This window comes from Pongo pygmaeus, chromosome 16, assembly GCF_028885625.2.
Source record: "Pongo pygmaeus isolate AG05252 chromosome 16, NHGRI_mPonPyg2-v2.0_pri, whole genome shotgun sequence".
Lineage (NCBI taxonomy): Eukaryota > Metazoa > Chordata > Mammalia > Primates > Hominidae > Pongo > Pongo pygmaeus.
Window position 1 is genome coordinate 46,125,295 of NC_072389.2, and position 16,911 is coordinate 46,142,205.

General features: G+C 58.0%; 1 protein-coding gene across 1 annotated transcript; it reads left to right on the forward strand.

Moving 5' to 3' along the window:
- The first annotated feature begins 1,323 nt into the window (after positions 1-1,323).
- On the forward strand, positions 1,324-11,052 carry DLL4 (delta like canonical Notch ligand 4). The gene is made up of 11 exons (XM_054450297.1): positions 1,324-1,718; positions 1,831-2,100; positions 2,610-2,667; positions 3,487-3,750; positions 4,155-4,215; positions 4,301-4,431; positions 6,535-6,704; positions 6,885-7,104; positions 8,210-8,912; positions 9,398-9,506; positions 10,011-11,052. Exons 1-11 carry the CDS (start codon positions 1,653-1,655, stop codon positions 10,014-10,016), a joined length of 2,058 nt encoding a protein of 685 aa, XP_054306272.1. The 5' UTR covers positions 1,324-1,652; the 3' UTR covers positions 10,017-11,052.
- The last annotated feature ends 5,859 nt before the right edge of the window (positions 11,053-16,911 follow it).

Consider the following 16,911-nt stretch of genomic DNA (forward strand, 5'->3'; position numbering starts at 1 on the left):
CGCGGGCGGGCTGACAGCTGAAGCCACAGGGCCCCCGCCGCCCTCGGCGTCGCAAAGAGAGAGCTCCCCGGCACCCCCAAGACTGGGAGAAGCCGGCCCTCCCCGGTCTGCGGCCTCCGGGGATCACGCCGGGTTCCGAGAAAGCAGCTGCGCTGCTGCCGCTTGGAGGAGTGGGGCCACCCGGGGGACCCTCGCGGGCGAGACTTGTGAAGCCGCCTGAAAGTCAAACAACTCCGCACGCCTCCAGTTCCACCCCACATCCCGCTTTATGAGGCGAGGACCCGGGCCGACCCGGCCTCAGTCCCTCACCTTGATTCTCCAGTGGCCTGAGCCAACCCTGGCGTCAGGAGAGTTCCTCCTTGCCCCAGCGGAGCGACAGGGCGCGGCCGGGGGCTTTGGGCTGCTGGGGGGCGGGGAGGCAGTGGGCGCAGGAACTGAAGCGGGACTCAGGTGAGGGGACGCGCTGGAGGCGGGGCCGGAACCTCATTACCATACAGCTGAGGACGCGCCCCCCTCCTACCTCCGGGACCACGCCCCGCCCTCCCCCACCTCAGGGACCGCGCGTCTGGGTCTCTGGCACGCGCCAAGCCCTGGCAGGGGGCAGAAGGGAGAAGGCACGCGCTGGGCACGCCCCCTCTTAGCTAGAGAGGGAGACGCCCAACAGGTGCACAGAGAGGGCCGCAAGCCTTAGACCCTTAGCCCCTAGCCTTGCTCAGAGTGGCCACAGAGAGGTTAACGCTTCTGCTGGCTTCCCTGTTGCGCTGGGGACGCGTGGTGGGTGGGCACGCATAGGCTGGGGGCCGTTGAGACAAGGGCTCCAGAAGCTCCAGGAAGGAAAAGGAGATCGGATTTCCCTAGCGCTGGTTTTCGCATTCCGGGCTTAAGTTCTTTTTACCTGCTTTGGAACACTAGGTAACTAGCGCCTGCTGCGGACGCACAGCCTACAGGGACTACCTAGTGTCTCCGCCCCCAAGACCATCCCCGAACTACCCACTCACCTCCTGCCCCATTACCGGGCAACCCCTCTATCCTCCGGAGGCCAGGGTCTCAGCCCTTAACCCCGCCATCACGGAGGACTGGTCACCTCGGCACGCGCAGAGCTGGGGGACCTAGAGGTTGCGAGCGGCACGGAGGGGCGGGGACCTGCGCCCGACTGGCTGACGGGGAGGGGGGAGCGGCGGGGGCGGAGGCCCCCTCCGGGCGGCGCTGGGACTGTAGCAGCTAGAGGCCGGGAGGGGAGGGGAGAATGACCATGAGTCTGAGTGACAGGAGGCGAGGAGAGGAGCCAATATATATAAAGAAGGCTCCCAGCGCGCAGGTTTCAGTAGCGGCGCTGCGCGCAGGCCGGGAACACGAGGCCAAGAGCCGCAGCCCCAGCCGCCTTGGTGCAGCGTACACCGGCACTAGCCTGCTTGCAGCCCCAGGATTAGACAGAAGACGCTTCCTCGGCGCGGTCGCCGCCCGGCCGTAGTCACCTGGATTACCTACCGCGGCAGCTGCAGCGGAGCTAGCGAGAAGGCCAAGGGGGAGCAGCGTCCCGAGAGGAGCGCCTGTTTTCAGGGACCCCGCCGGCTGGCGGACGCGCGTGAAAGCGGCGTCGCGAACAGAGCCAGATTGAGGGCCCGCGGGTGGAGAGAGCGACGCCCCAGGGGATGGCGGCAGCGTCCCGGAGCGCCTCTGGCTGGGCGCTACTGCTGCTGGTGGCACTTTGGCAGCAGGTAACACGTCCCGCGCCCTCTCCGTCCCCTCTGCCGCGCTCTGGGTCTGAGCCCCGGGCACCAGCTAAGCTGACCAGTCCCCTCCCTCCTTCCCTCGGTCCCTGTGCAATAGCGCGCGGCCGGCTCCGGCGTCTTCCAGCTGCAGCTGCAGGAGTTCATCAACGAGCGCGGCGTACTGGCCAGTGGGCGGCCTTGCGAGCCCGGCTGCCGGACTTTCTTCCGCGTCTGCCTTAAGCACTTCCAGGCGGTCGTCTCGCCCGGACCCTGCACCTTCGGGAGCGTCTCCACGCCGGTATTGGGCACCAACTCCTTCGCTGTCCGGGACGACAGTAGCGGCGGGGGGCGCAACCCTCTCCAACTGCCCTTCAATTTCACCTGGCCGGTGAGCACAGCCTGGGAGCACTGGGAGGTCGCAGAAGCCGAGAGAGGAGGCGCCCTGGGACCAAAGCCCCCTCCCCAGATTTCCTTGTACACACACCCCCACCCCCAAAAAGCCCAGGATGCATTCTCTCCTGGCTCTTTCTTCCCGACTGTCTCCTGAGACTGATCAGAAAAGGTCTCACCAGTCTTCGTCTTCCCAGTTTACGTCCTCCCGTCCCCAGCTCTTGGGACACGATTTTCATTACCTACCACTCTGGGGCGGTTCCCTACCACCTCCTCCTCCAGCGGCTCTCCCTTACACTCTCCCGTCCCTCAACCCTCCCTCTACCGGGGGTTCTCCTCTCGCCTTCCCTGCTCAAGCGCTACACTGTGCGCAGCCCCGTTATGTTGACCCGGGCGCAGTAACTGAATCCTGCAATTAGATTAATTAAACAGGCTGCCGCAAGGCACCCCCACCTCTCCCCGCTTGCTCATCTCGCCATCTCTCCGTCCCCCCACCCCCTTTCCCAGGGTACCTTCTCACTCATCATCGAAGCTTGGCACGCGCCAGGAGACGACCTGCGGCCAGGTGAGTAGCTCGCTCCGCCACCACAGGGGGGCGACACGGCGCAGCGCCGAAAGAGTTAATCTGTTCTAGGCGGGGGAAGTGCGGGCTTGGGGGTGGGAGGCAGGACGCTTAGCTTGGCCTGGAGCTGCGCCCCGCGCTGGACGCTCGGATTCCGCTCGCTGCCTGGACTCAGAGCACAATTGCGTTTCCTGCGGGTTATTTTTGGCGTGGGAACGCGGGGAGTACGGCGGTGAGAAAGGCTGAAGCTGCCAGCGCCGCTGACGGGCCCCTTCCTGTATTTTACACCTTTCGCGAATTCCGCTCCTTTGGAAAGGGAATAATGGCTTTGGGATGTTGTTCTGACACAGAGGAAAAGGATATTTCAGCAGCACAACAATTCTCACTTTGAAAAGGAAAAAAGAAAACCATTACCCACCTCTGGAGGCAGAACCCCTGAATGGGCACCAAAGGACCCCCTGCTCCCAGGGTCCTCTCTAGCCTGGGGAGCTTTTCTTTCTTTTTCTCTTTTTCCATTTTGACCTCTTTTCCTCTTTCCCCTCCCTATCTGCCTCCAAGACCCTGGGATATCTTAACATCCTTCTATTGTCCCCTTTTTGAATACTATCAGGCCCCTTGCACATGCACACACATAGGGCAGCTACGGAGTGGGGCTTTGGGTCCCTCTGGCCTGTTCTTGCTGGCAGGTTGGGTTCATCTGGATAACTGGGCTGATTTGTTGGCTGATCACCATCATCACAGCCAAGAAGGACATTGGCCAGCCATCCCTGGCACCCTTGGGGACTGGCGACCCTTCCCTGACCCGACCCTCTGCCCCCTCAGAGGCCTTGCCACCAGATGCACTCATCAGCAAGATCGCCATCCAGGGCTCCCTAGCTGTGGGTCAGAACTGGTTATTGGATGAGCAAACCAGCACCCTCACAAGGCTGCGCTACTCTTACCGGGTCATCTGCAGTGACAACTACTATGGAGACAACTGCTCCCGCCTGTGCAAGAAGCGCAATGACCACTTCGGCCACTATGTGTGCCAGCCAGATGGCAACTTGTCCTGCCTGCCCGGTTGGACTGGGGAATACTGCCAACAACGTAAGCAGTCAAGCTCCCACCTGTGTGGAAGGGGAGGGTCCCCTGAGCAAACACAGTGGAGCTTCTTGGTCACAGCTTGCCTCCCTTGAAGAGCGGGTCTGGGCCTCCTACTAGCTGGGCCTCAGGGATGCTGAGGATGGGCTTGGCCTCAGACCTCCTCTCTCTTCCCAGTGCTCCTCCCATCATGCCAAAGCCCACAAGAACCCCGTCATTGACATTCCATCCAGCTTGGCTTCTCCTTCCCTGTGCCATCATTTCGCTTTAAGACACTCCGGGCTCCTCTGGGAGGCCAGGAGTAGGAAGTGGGCCCAGGAGAGCTAGGGGACCCCCAGGGCCAGCAGGTGAGAATGGGGCTTAAGAGTCCTGGTATCCCAGCCTCACCCAGCTCTGTGTTCTTCCCTTAGCTATCTGTCTTTCGGGCTGTCATGAACAGAATGGCTACTGCAGCAAGCCAGCAGAGTGCCTGTGAGTAGGGGACAGGAAGTGGTGAGTGGGAGCCCTCCCTTGGCCAAGGCCTCTCACCTCACTCTGCCTCTCTCTTGTTCCCCAGCTGCCGCCCAGGCTGGCAGGGCCGGCTGTGTAACGAATGCATCCCCCACAATGGCTGTCGCCACGGCACCTGCAGCACTCCCTGGCAATGTACTTGTGATGAGGGCTGGGGAGGCCTGTTTTGTGACCAAGGTGAGTCAGGGTGAAGAGAGGATGCAGAGGGTGCGAGAGATATGGGGCTGGGGGGTGGAAATCCGATGTGTCACCTGGATCCTTCTTACTTGGTGACTGCAGACTTGGGTTTCCCATGATCTTCCAAGGATCTTGGGTCTTTTAAGGATCTTTACAACTGGCCCAGAATGAAGTGGTGGGTCCTTCTCCAGGTGTGGAGGCAGGGGGTGGTGGAGCCAGGGTGGCTGAAAAACCCAGGGGGGTGTCAAGGTCGGCAGCCTGGAGGTTGCACTCATAAATCCTAGCAAAGCCAAAGAGAGAGGGATGGCAGGCTCAGTTCCTCTTTCTACCCCGTAGTTACCTATTAACCCCCTGAGTGTTTGCTTACCTTCCAGGGCTGTTTGAGCAGCTCTCCCCTAAACAGCTGTCTGGTGGGGTGTGCCCACCGGCCACCTGAGGCTGTGGGCGAGCTGGGCCTCTGGGCGGAGTGGCATCTAACCGACTTTTGAGTGCGGGCACAAACGGCCTCCCCTGCTCTTACCTAGTTACCACCTGCCTGAACCCATGCGGTCTCTACCTGGTGTTTAGGGGTAGTCACTCTCTGGCTATACAGGGGCCTTTCAGTCCCAACTCTGGGGGAGGAGGAAGCCTTTTTTCTTGCATCCTGCTAGCCAGCTGCAGCCTCTGCCTCCCATTTTCAGGATCAAATGGATGCACCTGCTGCCCAGAGACACCGGCGCAGGCCTGGGTAGGGTGGGCGGAGGGCTTGCCAGGATGGAAAGAAATTGCCTAGGCCCTGACTTGCTGTCAACAAGGGGCTTGGGATTCAGTCCCTGTGTTGTGTATGTGTGTGTGTGTCTGTCCCTTTACTACCATCCCCGCCCCAACACTCACACACCTGGTTCCTGCTCATTCTCTTCCCTCTCCACCATATTTGCTCCCAGGTGACACAGTCATATACTCATCATATGCAAACACAGCACTTGCAGGCCATATATTTACTCTGTCTAGTTCTCCCTCCTTGTCCTTCCCAAATAAAAAAACAAATACTTATATTTCAAAATACCCTCGTAACACCTCTTCCTTTAAAAAATGCCCGATTACTGCCTATGGTGGCTCTCAGCTCTCCTCTACCATTTCTACCTGTTGAAATTTTATCCCTCCTCCCAGGCTTATCTCAGCTGACTTCCTCCCCGACACGTAGCCTTGCCCTCCGCTCTTCTTCCTTATCTTCATCCTACTTGGGTTGGCAGTTTGTGAGTTTCCCTGGCAGGACGTCTTCCAGTTCCAGTTGTGTTGTTTCACTTTTGGTTGACTGCATTGGCCATATGTGATTCAAGGTGCTTTAAGACACATGACTTTCATCCTGGCTAACATAGTGAAACCCCGTCTCTATTAAAAATACAAAAGTTAGCCGGGCGTGGTGGCAGCGCCTGTAGCCCCAGCTGCTGGGGAGGCTGAGGCAGGAGAATGGCGTGAACCCGGGAGGTGCAGCTTGCAGTGAGCCGAGGTCGTGCCACTGCACTCCAGCCTGGGCAATAGAGCGAGACTCCGTCTCAAAAAAAAAAAAAAAAGAAAAGAAACATGATTTTAGGCCAGGCGCGATGGCCTGTAATCCCAGCACTTTGGGAGGCCAAGGTGGGTGGGTCACTTGAAGTCAGAAGTTCGAGACTAGCCTGGCCATCCCTGTGAAACCCCTGTAAAAATACAAATATTAATCGGGCACAGTGGCGCATGCCTGTAATCCCAGCTACTTAGAAGGTTGAGGCATGAGAATCGCTTGAACCCGGAAGGTGAAGGTTGTAGTGAGCCTATATCACATCACTGCACTCCAGCCTGGGCGACAGGGTGAGACTCTGTTAAAAAAAGAGAAAGAAAGAAAGAAAGAGAGAGAAAAAGAGAAAGAGAGAGAGAGAAAAGAAAGAAAGAAAGAAAAGAAAGAAAGAAAGAGAAAGAGATAAAGAAAAAAGATTTTATTGGTGGGGGAGGAAGGATGTTTGGGCCTGGGAGACTTTGAGTTGAGGTGTCTTTGAGCCAAACATGAGGGCAAACATGGACTGCAAGGAGCCTGGAGGTGAGTGCATTCCGTGGCCCTGCTCAGCTGCTTGGTTCCTGTTTCTGCAGATCTCAACTACTGCACCCACCACTCCCCATGCAAGAATGGGGCAACGTGCTCCAACAGTGGGCAGCGAAGCTACACCTGCACCTGTCGCCCAGGCTACACTGGTGTGGACTGTGAGCTGGAGCTCAGTGAGTGTGACAGCAACCCCTGTCGCAATGGAGGCAGCTGTAAGGTGAGGCCCAGACCAGTGCAGGAAGACAGAGGTGTCAGGTGGTGTCTGGGCATCCCTAACCTAGGCAGCTAGTGGATGTACAGCCATGGACAGGCATTGTGGGCAGGTGGAGCCCAGCCTTCAGTCACGCATCCCTGCTCCCCAGGGTCTGACTTTGGCCCCTTTATGGTCTCTCTCCAGGACCAGGAGGATGGCTACCACTGCCTGTGTCCTCCGGGCTACTATGGCCTGCATTGTGAACACAGCACCTTGAGCTGCGCCGACTCCCCCTGCTTCAATGGGGGCTCCTGCCGGGAACGCAACCAGGGGGCCAGCTATGCTTGTGAATGTCCCCCCAACTTCACTGGCTCCAACTGCGAGAAGAAAGTGGACAGGTGCACCAGCAACCCGTGTGCCAACGGTGCGTCCTGCTGCCCTGCTAACCTGGTGGACTGGCCCTGGGGCTGAGAGAGACTTCTGGTGAGGGAGGGTCAGGAGAGGAGCGAGGCATTGTCTGCCACTCTGGCCCCCCATCTGCTCTGGAGGGCAAAGAGCTTGCTTGATCAGCTGGGAGGCTGTGGAAGCAGAGCTGGTTAGTAGCACGCAGGCCTTAGGAGCAGGGGCGGTGTGCACCCTGCATAGCTTCCATTCCTATTCCCATGTCAGAACGCTGTCCTGGCTGGGGTGGCCTCTGACCCTCCCCAGGAAGTCCTGAGCTGGAGAGAGGGATGTTGGAGGCTTCGTGTTTCTCCTCAAAGGAGGCAGTGATTCAGTCAGAGCCCTGCTCCTGGAGGCCTCATCTTGCCCCGTGCCCAGGTAGAGCATGAGGTAGCATGAGGCATCTGGAATGTTCGCACCTTTTGAGGCACAAAGCCTGCTGGTAATCCTTGTCTATCTGGCTCCCAGGTGACCCTCTGTGAGGCAGGCAGGTAGCGCTCAGGAGCTGGAGAGGGGTGGGAAGGGCTGAGAGGGAGTCTGCTCTCTCACTGAAGCCTCTGGCAGTGCCGTTTCTTCATCACTGAATGGGAAACTATAACACCTGTCCTCTCTCCTTCACGTGGTTGTGAAGATGAAGTAAAACAATCATGATTGTACTTATCCGAGCATTAACTATATACCAGACATGGGCTCTTGCCTTCATGTACCTTCCTAGCTATCCTATGAAGGGGCTAGCATTCTACTCCAGTCTAACAAATGGGGAAACTGAGGCTTAGAGACACGGTTAAGCAGCAAGTGCCAGATCTCAGGCCAGAGAGTGACAGCTGAGCTCCAAACTCAAGCCTATCTGTCTGATTCTACGTTAAAGTTCTGTAAGATGCTAGTCATTTTTATACATGAGCTCACTGAGGCTGAGAGAATCAGGGTCATGCTAAACTCCAGGTCTCCTGACTCTGTGCAGTTCTCTTTGTAGTGGGCTCTGCACGTGGAGGTAGAAGGGCCCGAGTGTGTTCCTGGAATGGGGCTCCCACCCCCTGCCCAGGGAGCTCCCAGGCTATCACTGACTTGTGTCTCGTGCGTCCTTACAGGGGGACAGTGCCTGAACCGAGGTCCAAGCCGCATGTGCCGCTGCCGTCCTGGATTCATGGGCACCTACTGTGAACGCCACGTCAGCGACTGTGCCCGTAACCCTTGTGCCCACGGTGGCACTTGCCATGACCTGGAGAATGGGCTCATGTGCACCTGCCCTGCCGGCTTCTCTGGCCGGCGCTGTGAGGTGCGGACATCCATCGATGCCTGTGCCTCGAGTCCCTGCTTCAACAGGGCCACCTGCTACACTGACCTCTCCACAGACACCTTCGTGTGCAACTGCCCTTATGGCTTTGTGGGCAGCCGCTGCGAGTTCCCCGTGGGCTTGCCGCCCAGCTTCCCCTGGGTGGCCGTTTCGCTGGGCGTGGGGCTGGCAGTGCTGCTGGTACTGCTGGGCATGGTGGCAGTGGCTGTGCGGCAGCTGCGGCTTCGACGGCCAGACGACGGCAGCAGGGAGGCCATGAACAACTTGTCGGACTTCCAGAAGGACAACCTGATTCCTGCCGCCCAACTTAAAAACACAAACCAGAAGAAGGAGCTGGAAGTGGACTGTGGCCTGGACAAGTCCAACTGTGGCAAACAGCAAAACCATACATTGGACTATAATCTGGCCCCAGGGCCCCTGGGGCGGGGGACCATGCCAGGAAAGTTTCCCCACAGTGACAAGAGCTTAGGGGAGAAGGCGCCACTGCGGTTACACAGGTGAGTGGCACCTGGAAGCCCAGGGCCTGGCCACCGGCCCCGACATGGTTCTGCCTGGGCCCCTCCTGGGCCAGGTGGGAAGCAGTTAAGCAGATGACGTTTTGTTACTGACAGGAAGATCCTCCAGTAGGATTTCTGTCGGGGGTCCTTTGTCCTTCCCTCCCATTCATTCGTTCATTCACACATGTCAAGTGTCCCTAGGGTGTCTCTTGTGACTTCCGTCTTTCCACAGTGTGGCTTGCCTCTAGTGGCAGCACTGGGTTTTTGCAGGGCTCAGACCCTTCTGGTGAGGTTGGGAGGCCTGTGGCTCTCTTAGGGGCCTTTTCCTAAGTGCTCCCTGCCGCAGCAGCCCAGCATTGGGCACGTCTAGCCCCTGTGTCTTCCCCAAGAACCACCCTGCTGGTGCCCTTTGGCTCTCCAGGGTCCTCCCTCCCCCTGAGCCTCTTCCTGTCCCTCCCTTACACGCCTGTCTTGTGTTCCCTCAGTGAAAAGCCAGAGTGTCGGATATCAGCGATATGCTCCCCCAGGGACTCCATGTACCAGTCTGTGTGTTTGATATCAGAGGAGAGGAACGAATGTGTCATTGCCACGGAGGTGAGTGCTGGGCTCGCCTTTCCTTCTGCCTTTTGTGGGTGGGAAAGTGGCCTGGTCACTCTTGACCCATGGGACATTCCTGAAGGGTAGGTCGGAACCCTGCCTTGGCAGGCCAAGTTCAATGGACTCTTGGGACCCTGCTGGCCTCATTGCCACTAAGGGTGTGAAACAGGAACCATGGCGGCAAGCCTGGTCTGGTCCTTTCCTGCTGTATTGGTGCTGGGCTGGGCAGACACGGCACTGCTTGCCAGCCTCTCATGGGTGAGGGGGCCCCTCACCCCTTGAGCCCTTCCTGCCCCTTCCCACTGGCTTCCTCCATTGACCTCATGAGCACAAGCTCCCAGGCCCGTGTGTGTGTGTTGGGCCGAAGACGGGGGAGGACTGCCCCACCTGCCCTTAGCCCCTGCCTGCCCCATCGCCTTCTCCCAGGGAGGCCCAGGGAGGGCCTGGAGGGAGTGCGCATGCCCAGGGTAACCTGTTTCCCTGCCTTCCGCTTGCTCCCAGGTATAAGGCAGGAGCCTACCTGGACATCCCTGCTCAGCCCCGCGGCTGGACCTTCCTTCTGCATTGTTTACATTGCATCCTGGATGGGACGTTTTTCATATGCAACGTGCTGCTCTCAGGAGGAGGAGGGAATGGCAGGAACCGGACAGACTGTGAACTTGCCAAGAGATGCAATACCCTTCCACACCTTTGGGTGTCTGTGTGGCATCAGATTGGCAGCTGCACCAGCCAGGGGAACAGAAGAGAAGAGAGATGCCACTGGGAACTGCCCTGCCAGCAGTGGCCTTCAGGGGGCTCCTTCCAGGGCTCCGGCCTGTTTTCCAGAGAGAGTGGCAGTAGCCCCATGGGGCCTGGAGCTGCTGTGGCCTCCACTGGCATCCGTGTTTCCAAAAGTGCCTTTGGCCTAGGCTCCATGTCGACAGTTGGGCCCAAATCAGAAAGGAGAGAGGAGGCCAATGAGGGCAGGGCCTCCTGTGGGCTGGAAAACCACTGGGTGCGTCTCTTGGCGGGGTTTGCCCTGGAGGTGAGGTGAGTGCTCGAGGGAGGGGGGTGCTTTCTGCCCCATGCCTCCAACTACTGTATGCAGGCCTGGCTCTCTGGTCTAGGCCCTTTGGGCAAGAATGTCCGTCTGCCTGGCTTCCACCACCCTCTGGGCCTGGGCTTCTGTAAGCAGACAGGCAGAGGGCCTGCCCCTCCCACCAGCCAAGGGTGCCAGGCCTAACTGGGGCACTCAGGGCAGTATGTCGGAAATTCCGCTGAGGGGGAAATCAGGTGCTGCGGCCGCCTGGGCCCTTTCCTCCCTCAAGCCCATCTCCACGACCTTGAGCCTGGGCTCTGGTCCACTACTGCCCCAGACCACCCTCAAAGCTGGTCTTCAGAAATCAATAATATGAGTTTTTATTTTGTTTGTTTTTTTTTTGTAGTTTATTTTGGAGTCTAGTATTTCAATAATTTAAGAATCAGAAGCACTGACCTTTCTACATTTTATAACATTATTTTGTATATAATGTGTATTTATAATATGAAACGAATGTGTACAGGAGTTTATTACTTATTGGGTCCTGTCTTTGTGATGGTACCCCTGCCCTCTCACCCAAAAAACTCTAAACTCCCTTCTTCTACTGCTGCCATGTGCCCCGCCGGAACCCCCGAGACCTGTGCAGACACTTGGATTTGGCATGTCGTACCCCAGGCCCTTGTCTTCTTCCATTCGTTGAGGAGCCGAGCCTCACCCATCTAGTCCCCAGCCTCAGCCAGCCTTCCTTGCCTGCTGACTTTGAGTTGGTACAGCGCCCCCTTCCCTCTTTCTGCCCTCACCATTCCTGAGGCATGTTCCTCCTGACCTGAATCACTTCTTCCTTCCTCTCTTCAAGCCTGAAAAAGCTTATGGGGCTCCCTAGTTCTGCCTGTTTTTCTCATATTCAAAAGGATTCTCTTGGCCGGGTGCGGTGGCTCATGCCTATAATCCCAGCACTTTGGGAGGCCGAGGCGGGCAGATCACAAGGTCTAGAGATCGAGACCATCCTGGCTAACAGGGTGAAACCCCGTCTCTACTAAAAATACAAAAAATTAGCCCAGCGTGGTGGCGGGTGCCTGTAGTCCCAGCTACTCGGGAGGCTGAGGCAGGAGAATGGCATGAACCCAGGAGGTGGAGCTTGCAGTGAGCCGAGATCGTGCCACTGCACTCCAGCCTGGGCCACAGAGCAAGACTCCATCTCAAAAAAAAAAAAAAAAAGCATTCTCTTGTCGGTGGATGGGATGGGGCCTCTGCGCCCTGGTGACATCTGGGTCCTTCCTCCTGCTGTTGCAGGGTGCCTGGCTCTTTTCTTAGCCCCAGCAGGATACAGGTCTCGGGAGACAGGGCAGGAGGGAGGTTTGCCTTGTTTTTCCTCTTTGTAGCAGACAAGAGCACTGAGAGTCTGAGCACCTTTTCTGCCCAGGGCTGCTAGAATTTATTGAAGACTGCAAAGACAGGGAGAAAGGGGAGGAGGAGGTAGCCTTCCCTGAGTCCAGGTTTCTCTTGCGGAGGCACTAATGAGGGGGTTTCCAGTCTCACTAGGCATTTCATGCCTAGCTTCCTCTAAGGCACAGGATAGTCCCTAGGGTGCCACAGCCCTCTCTATAGCCGAAAATATGCTCCATGGAGAGCAAATTATGAAAAAATGAGCCACTGACAAAAAGCTGAGCAGATGCTCCCAGCTCTCAGCCTGTCCACAGTAAAGCAAAATAGACCCATTATATGCCCTGCTGCGGAGTCCAAGGGTTTGGAGTGCTACTTGCCCTCCCTTTTTTCCTCTCTCCTTGACACAGACACACCATGCCCACCCCAGACCTGGGTACTTATGCCAGAGACACGGGAGCACGCACACGCTCCACGCCTCACTCATCGCTCCCTGTTCCCTTCACTGTACACACAGGGTATCAAACAGGAAAGCATTCAGGGAACCGTTCCCACAGCCTGAGCCGGCAGCAGGGGGAAGAACAACACGACCTCACTCTTCCTGCCCAAAATGAAACAGGAAAGCAGCTCCCAGGCCCTAGGGGGGTACGGGAGGGGGGAACTGGGCTGGGACACGAAGGCAAGATGACGAGGCTCCCATGTGGGGGACAGGTAGGACACCCGCAGGCCTGCACGTCCACAACACCAGGCTGCGACGGGCTGCACAGGCTGCCAGACTCGCAGAGAAGAGCCCCAGAGAGGAGTTGGCTGGCAAAGCTCACAGCTGCTCTGATGCGCTAGATGGGGAGCTGGAGAGCCCACCAAAAAAGCTGGCTTTCTGGGGAAAGTGGGGACCCGTGGGGAACTTGGTCTGGGCAGCTCCGACCTGCAGCTCATGCCAGGCTCCATCTTTAACAACATGCCACAAGTTGGGCAAGCACTTGGGGTGTAAACAGGCCACAGCGGAGGAAGCCCCTTCTCCCCAGGATTTCCTGAGAGTCCAGCCCCTTCTGATAGGTAAGGCACCCAAGACCTTCATGATCACTTGAGTGTCCTGGGGTACAGGAGATCTCCTAGGCTTGGCAGAAAGGAGGCCAGATAATGGTTCTAGACTCACTGTGAGGTGCCTTCCACAGGTTAACAAATGCCCACCTTTAATTTGCATGGCTATTTCGCCAGGGAATTCAGAGTTTAGTAATTCCTTAACAGCCTGGAGCCAGTGCCCTGCCTGGAGAATCAATTTGACCCCACGGTGACCTGAGGACAGCTGCTTTTCCAGGGCCCCTCGGCTGGCAGAGTCAGGGAGGGGTTGTGCATAAGGAGAAATGACTTTATTCTGCTTGCTCAGCCAGGGTTCCCTCTCCTGCCTCACGGCCAGGGTCAGCCTGGTCAGGAGGTAGGGAAAAAAGGACAGTGGCTCCCACCTCCCCCATCCCAGGCTAGAAAAGGCCACCAGACTAAACCAAGGTGGTGTGGATGCTCCATCTCTTGACTGGGACCCACAGAGCTCTCCGTAGGTTCCCTCGCCGCAGCTCTCCCAGCCTCTCCCCCTGGATCCACAGGATCAGCGGCCCCAGCCCTCCGCCCCACGTGGCTTGCTGCATTCCGGGAAGGGGGTGGAAATGATTCACTGGGGGAGCTGTGACTGTCCCTTCCTCGGGCGGGGATGCGCCTGCGAGGTCCCAGCGGCCTTCCCTGGGCGGCTGCGCCCTCTCTCGCCCCCAGGGCGCCCCAAGCCCTGCGCGGCGGCGGAAGGGGCAGGTGCGCCTGCCCGCCTGGGTCAGCCCTCCACCTGCCGCCGCCGTGCCCCGCAGCTCCCGCGGCTCCCCGCCCCCCGCGCTCTTTGTTACAGCCCGACTTCCTGTTTGCGGCAGCCGACCGGGCTCACTTCCCGGGCCGGGAAGCCGCCGAAGGCCGCGAGCTTCTCGGAGGCTCCCCCGCCCGCTCGGCTCCGCCTCCTGCCTCCCCGATTTCGCCCGGGCCGCGGCCGCGGGAAGCTAAGCCGCGGGCGGGCAGGCGGGCTGGACCGCGCGGGCCCCGCTGCCCGGCACTAGAGGGCGCTGCGCGGCTGTCGGGGCTGCGCGCGGGAGGGGCCGCCGACCCCGGGAGGCTCTCTGGGGCCGCCCTTCTCCGTCCGGGGCCGACGGGACGAAGGTGGCAGGGGCGGCCAGACGCCCGAGCTCCCTCCGGGCTCTGAGGCCCTAAGCCGAACGGGCAAAATGGGGAGAACCCAGTGCGGGGCTTTCCCCCAAATATCCTCACAGCGTCCAGGGGAACAGGCCCTTTCCCCTGCCCCCGCCGTCGCAGCAGCCAGTCCCCCTCGCCACCCAACAGGCCTCCAGCCATCCTGGTCCAGAGACATCCTCAAGGGAAGCGAATGGGGTCGAGGAGGGCCGGACACCGGTCTGAGTTATGGGGCTGGAGCTCCCTTCCAGCGCCACCCCTCATTGCCGGGTGCTCTGGGACAAGTCCATTTACTGCATTCCTTCAACACTGATTAGCATTGGAGGCAGGACTTGCTGTCTGCCCAGGGCTGCTAACTATCTAGCTGCTTATCCTTAACCTCTCTGAGGGTAATGCCTGTTAGGCGTTGCTAGGGGGGTTGAAAGGATGTATGGAAGCGTTTGTGAGCAGTGTTGTAACCTCTCCTGGTGGATTAATCCTCCTCACGCATCTCTAAGTGAGCCACTTTCTGGAGCTCCCACTGCCCCGGCCCACATCAGCGGGGTGGGACCTAGGGAGGTTGGGGTCTAGCAGGATAGTCCCAGTGTTAGCAGCAGCCAGTCCGTGGGGGTCTGCAGCAACCTCACTTCTTGCCTCCTCAGAAGAAAGAATTCCACCAAGGGGCATAAGGCAGAAGGAGAGACTGAGGCAAGTTTTAGAGCAGGAGTGAAAGTTTATTACAAAGTATTAGAGCAGGAACAAAAGGAAGTAAAGTACACTTGGAAGACGGTCAAGTGGGCGACTGGAGAGATTCAAGTGCGCATTTGACCTCTGACTTGGGGTTTTCTATGTTGGCGTGCATCCCCTCTCCCTGATTCTTCCTTGAGGATGGGCGGTCCACATGCCTGAGGCCTGCCAGCTCTTGGGAGGGGTCGCGCGTGCAGTGTGCTTACTGGAGTTGTGCACATGCTCACCTGAGGCATTTTTCCCTCAATACTCGAGCATTCCTAGAGGAAGGTCAGATACCACTTGAGCTCCGCCATTTTGCCTCCTAGTGTACTCGTTTGAGCCCACTTGCCCACCTCCTGAGATCTTGTCAGGAAGCTGCTGATCAGTTTCAAGTATTCCTCTCTATTCAGAGACTGCCTTTCCCTGGTGCGGGCTGCAACAATTGCTATTTTAGAGAGACAGGGTAACAACCACCTGACCATCACCTGATGGTTGCCTGAGATTCCTGGTGGGGGTCGAGGGCCCTCTCCTTTGCTGCTCATGCCTGTCTATCTACTGTGACACCAGCAGTAGCCCTAGGACCAAGCAAGGCAGCTGAGATCACAGGTTTCCGTCACCATCACTTCCATGTGCTCCTGCCTTCCAGGAGCATCACTAATCTAGGTCAACCTCCTCTTATGTAGGCAGGGGTAGAAGGGAGGCCCTTGCTGTGGGAAGAGGCAGCAGGACCCCCAAGTCCTTAAGAGTCACCTTCCCTTTGGAGATCTGCCACAAGTGACTTTTCACCACCTTTCTCTGGCCTCTGGAGCATGGTACCCCTTAACACTCTGGTCAAGAGTGGGCTCAGCTTATTTCCTTCATCCCCAAAGTTTCTCTGAGGCCAGGACACAGGGCCCAAGAAGCCAAGTGAGTCTGCAGCCAGACCTTCATGATGATAACAGCATCACAGGAATCCGGATTTAGCAACAGGTCGGCTCTGGCCCAGAAGTGCCCTGTGTCATGGCACCCCCTGCAGGGCAGAGCCACAGCCCCGCCAGGCATGGCTAGCCTGTCTGTCTCTAGTCACCCCTCCTCCTGGTGAGGCTTGGGGTTTTGCACAGCGGCACTGGCCATTTGACTTGCTGGAGGATTGCTGTCCTTTTCCCACAGTGGCAGGTGTTGGGGCAAGGCTCATGGTACTAAGTCCAGTCTGTTTGGTTTCATTCCTCTACCAGCAACTCCTTTCCTCAGCGCGTCCTCTTCTGTCTCTCTGGTAGAAGAGATCTGAAAGGCCCTGGACATTCTCCATTCTATTAGCAGTGGGCCCTAGGGAAGAAGGGATCCCAGCTGCTCTCAGTCATTGAAAGGGCTTCACTGCCTTGGCTCCCTGTGGGCCGCAGAATCTACAGCACCACCTAGGCCCCTTGTGAGCACCCTGACTTCTCCACAATGCTGGTTTTCTGAGGCTTCTCTTCTAGAGCCAGGTCCCACCACACCACAGCATTTCCATGATATCGGAGGCTCACCCCAACCCTGTGGATCTCCTCTCTTTACAGCCCTGTCACCCCACTGAAATGCTCCCCACTACAGCTTCTCCTCAGCCCTGCAACAGGTTGCTCCCTGTCCCCACAAATTGTACTTTTCTCTCTCCTTGGAGTTGGGAGCACCACCCACCAGTCCTCTGTTGGAACCCCAGCTTCTTTCCTTCCAGGTAGACGAGGACTGAGCTCTGGATAACTGGAACACCGGCCACCCCAGAGGTGCCTGGTCAGCCGGACCTCTCCACCTCCTTGGAGGCTAGAAAATGGGCAGGAAGCCAGGTTTTTCTGCCATCTCAGGCACTCTTGCTAGGATATGAGTGAATCTTTACAGTCCCTGCTTTCGTGGACCAAGGGCCAAGCAGCCTTCTCCCCTTGGCCCTGGGTTTGGCTGGTACGCCCTGCAGAACAGCTGCCTGGGACTGTCTCTCCTTCTTCTGAGGCGGACTGTATGCAGGGATCCACTACTCCACCTGCCCCTCCTTTGGCCAGAATGTCGGTGGGACCTAGGTCCTCTTTGCACAAGACCTGAAGACCTGCGGACACACTTACC

Coding starts and splice junctions, on each gene's coding strand:
- DLL4 (XM_054450297.1), top strand. CDS start 1,653: ATGGCGGCAGCGTCCCGGAGCGCCTCTGGCTGGGCGCTACTGCTGCTG. Junction 2,668..3,486: donor AGGAGACGACCTGCGGCCAG/GTGAGTAGCTCG, acceptor CTGCCCCCTCAG/AGGCCTTGCCACCAGATGCA. Junction 4,432..6,534: donor AGGCCTGTTTTGTGACCAAG/GTGAGTCAGGGT, acceptor CTGTTTCTGCAG/ATCTCAACTACTGCACCCAC.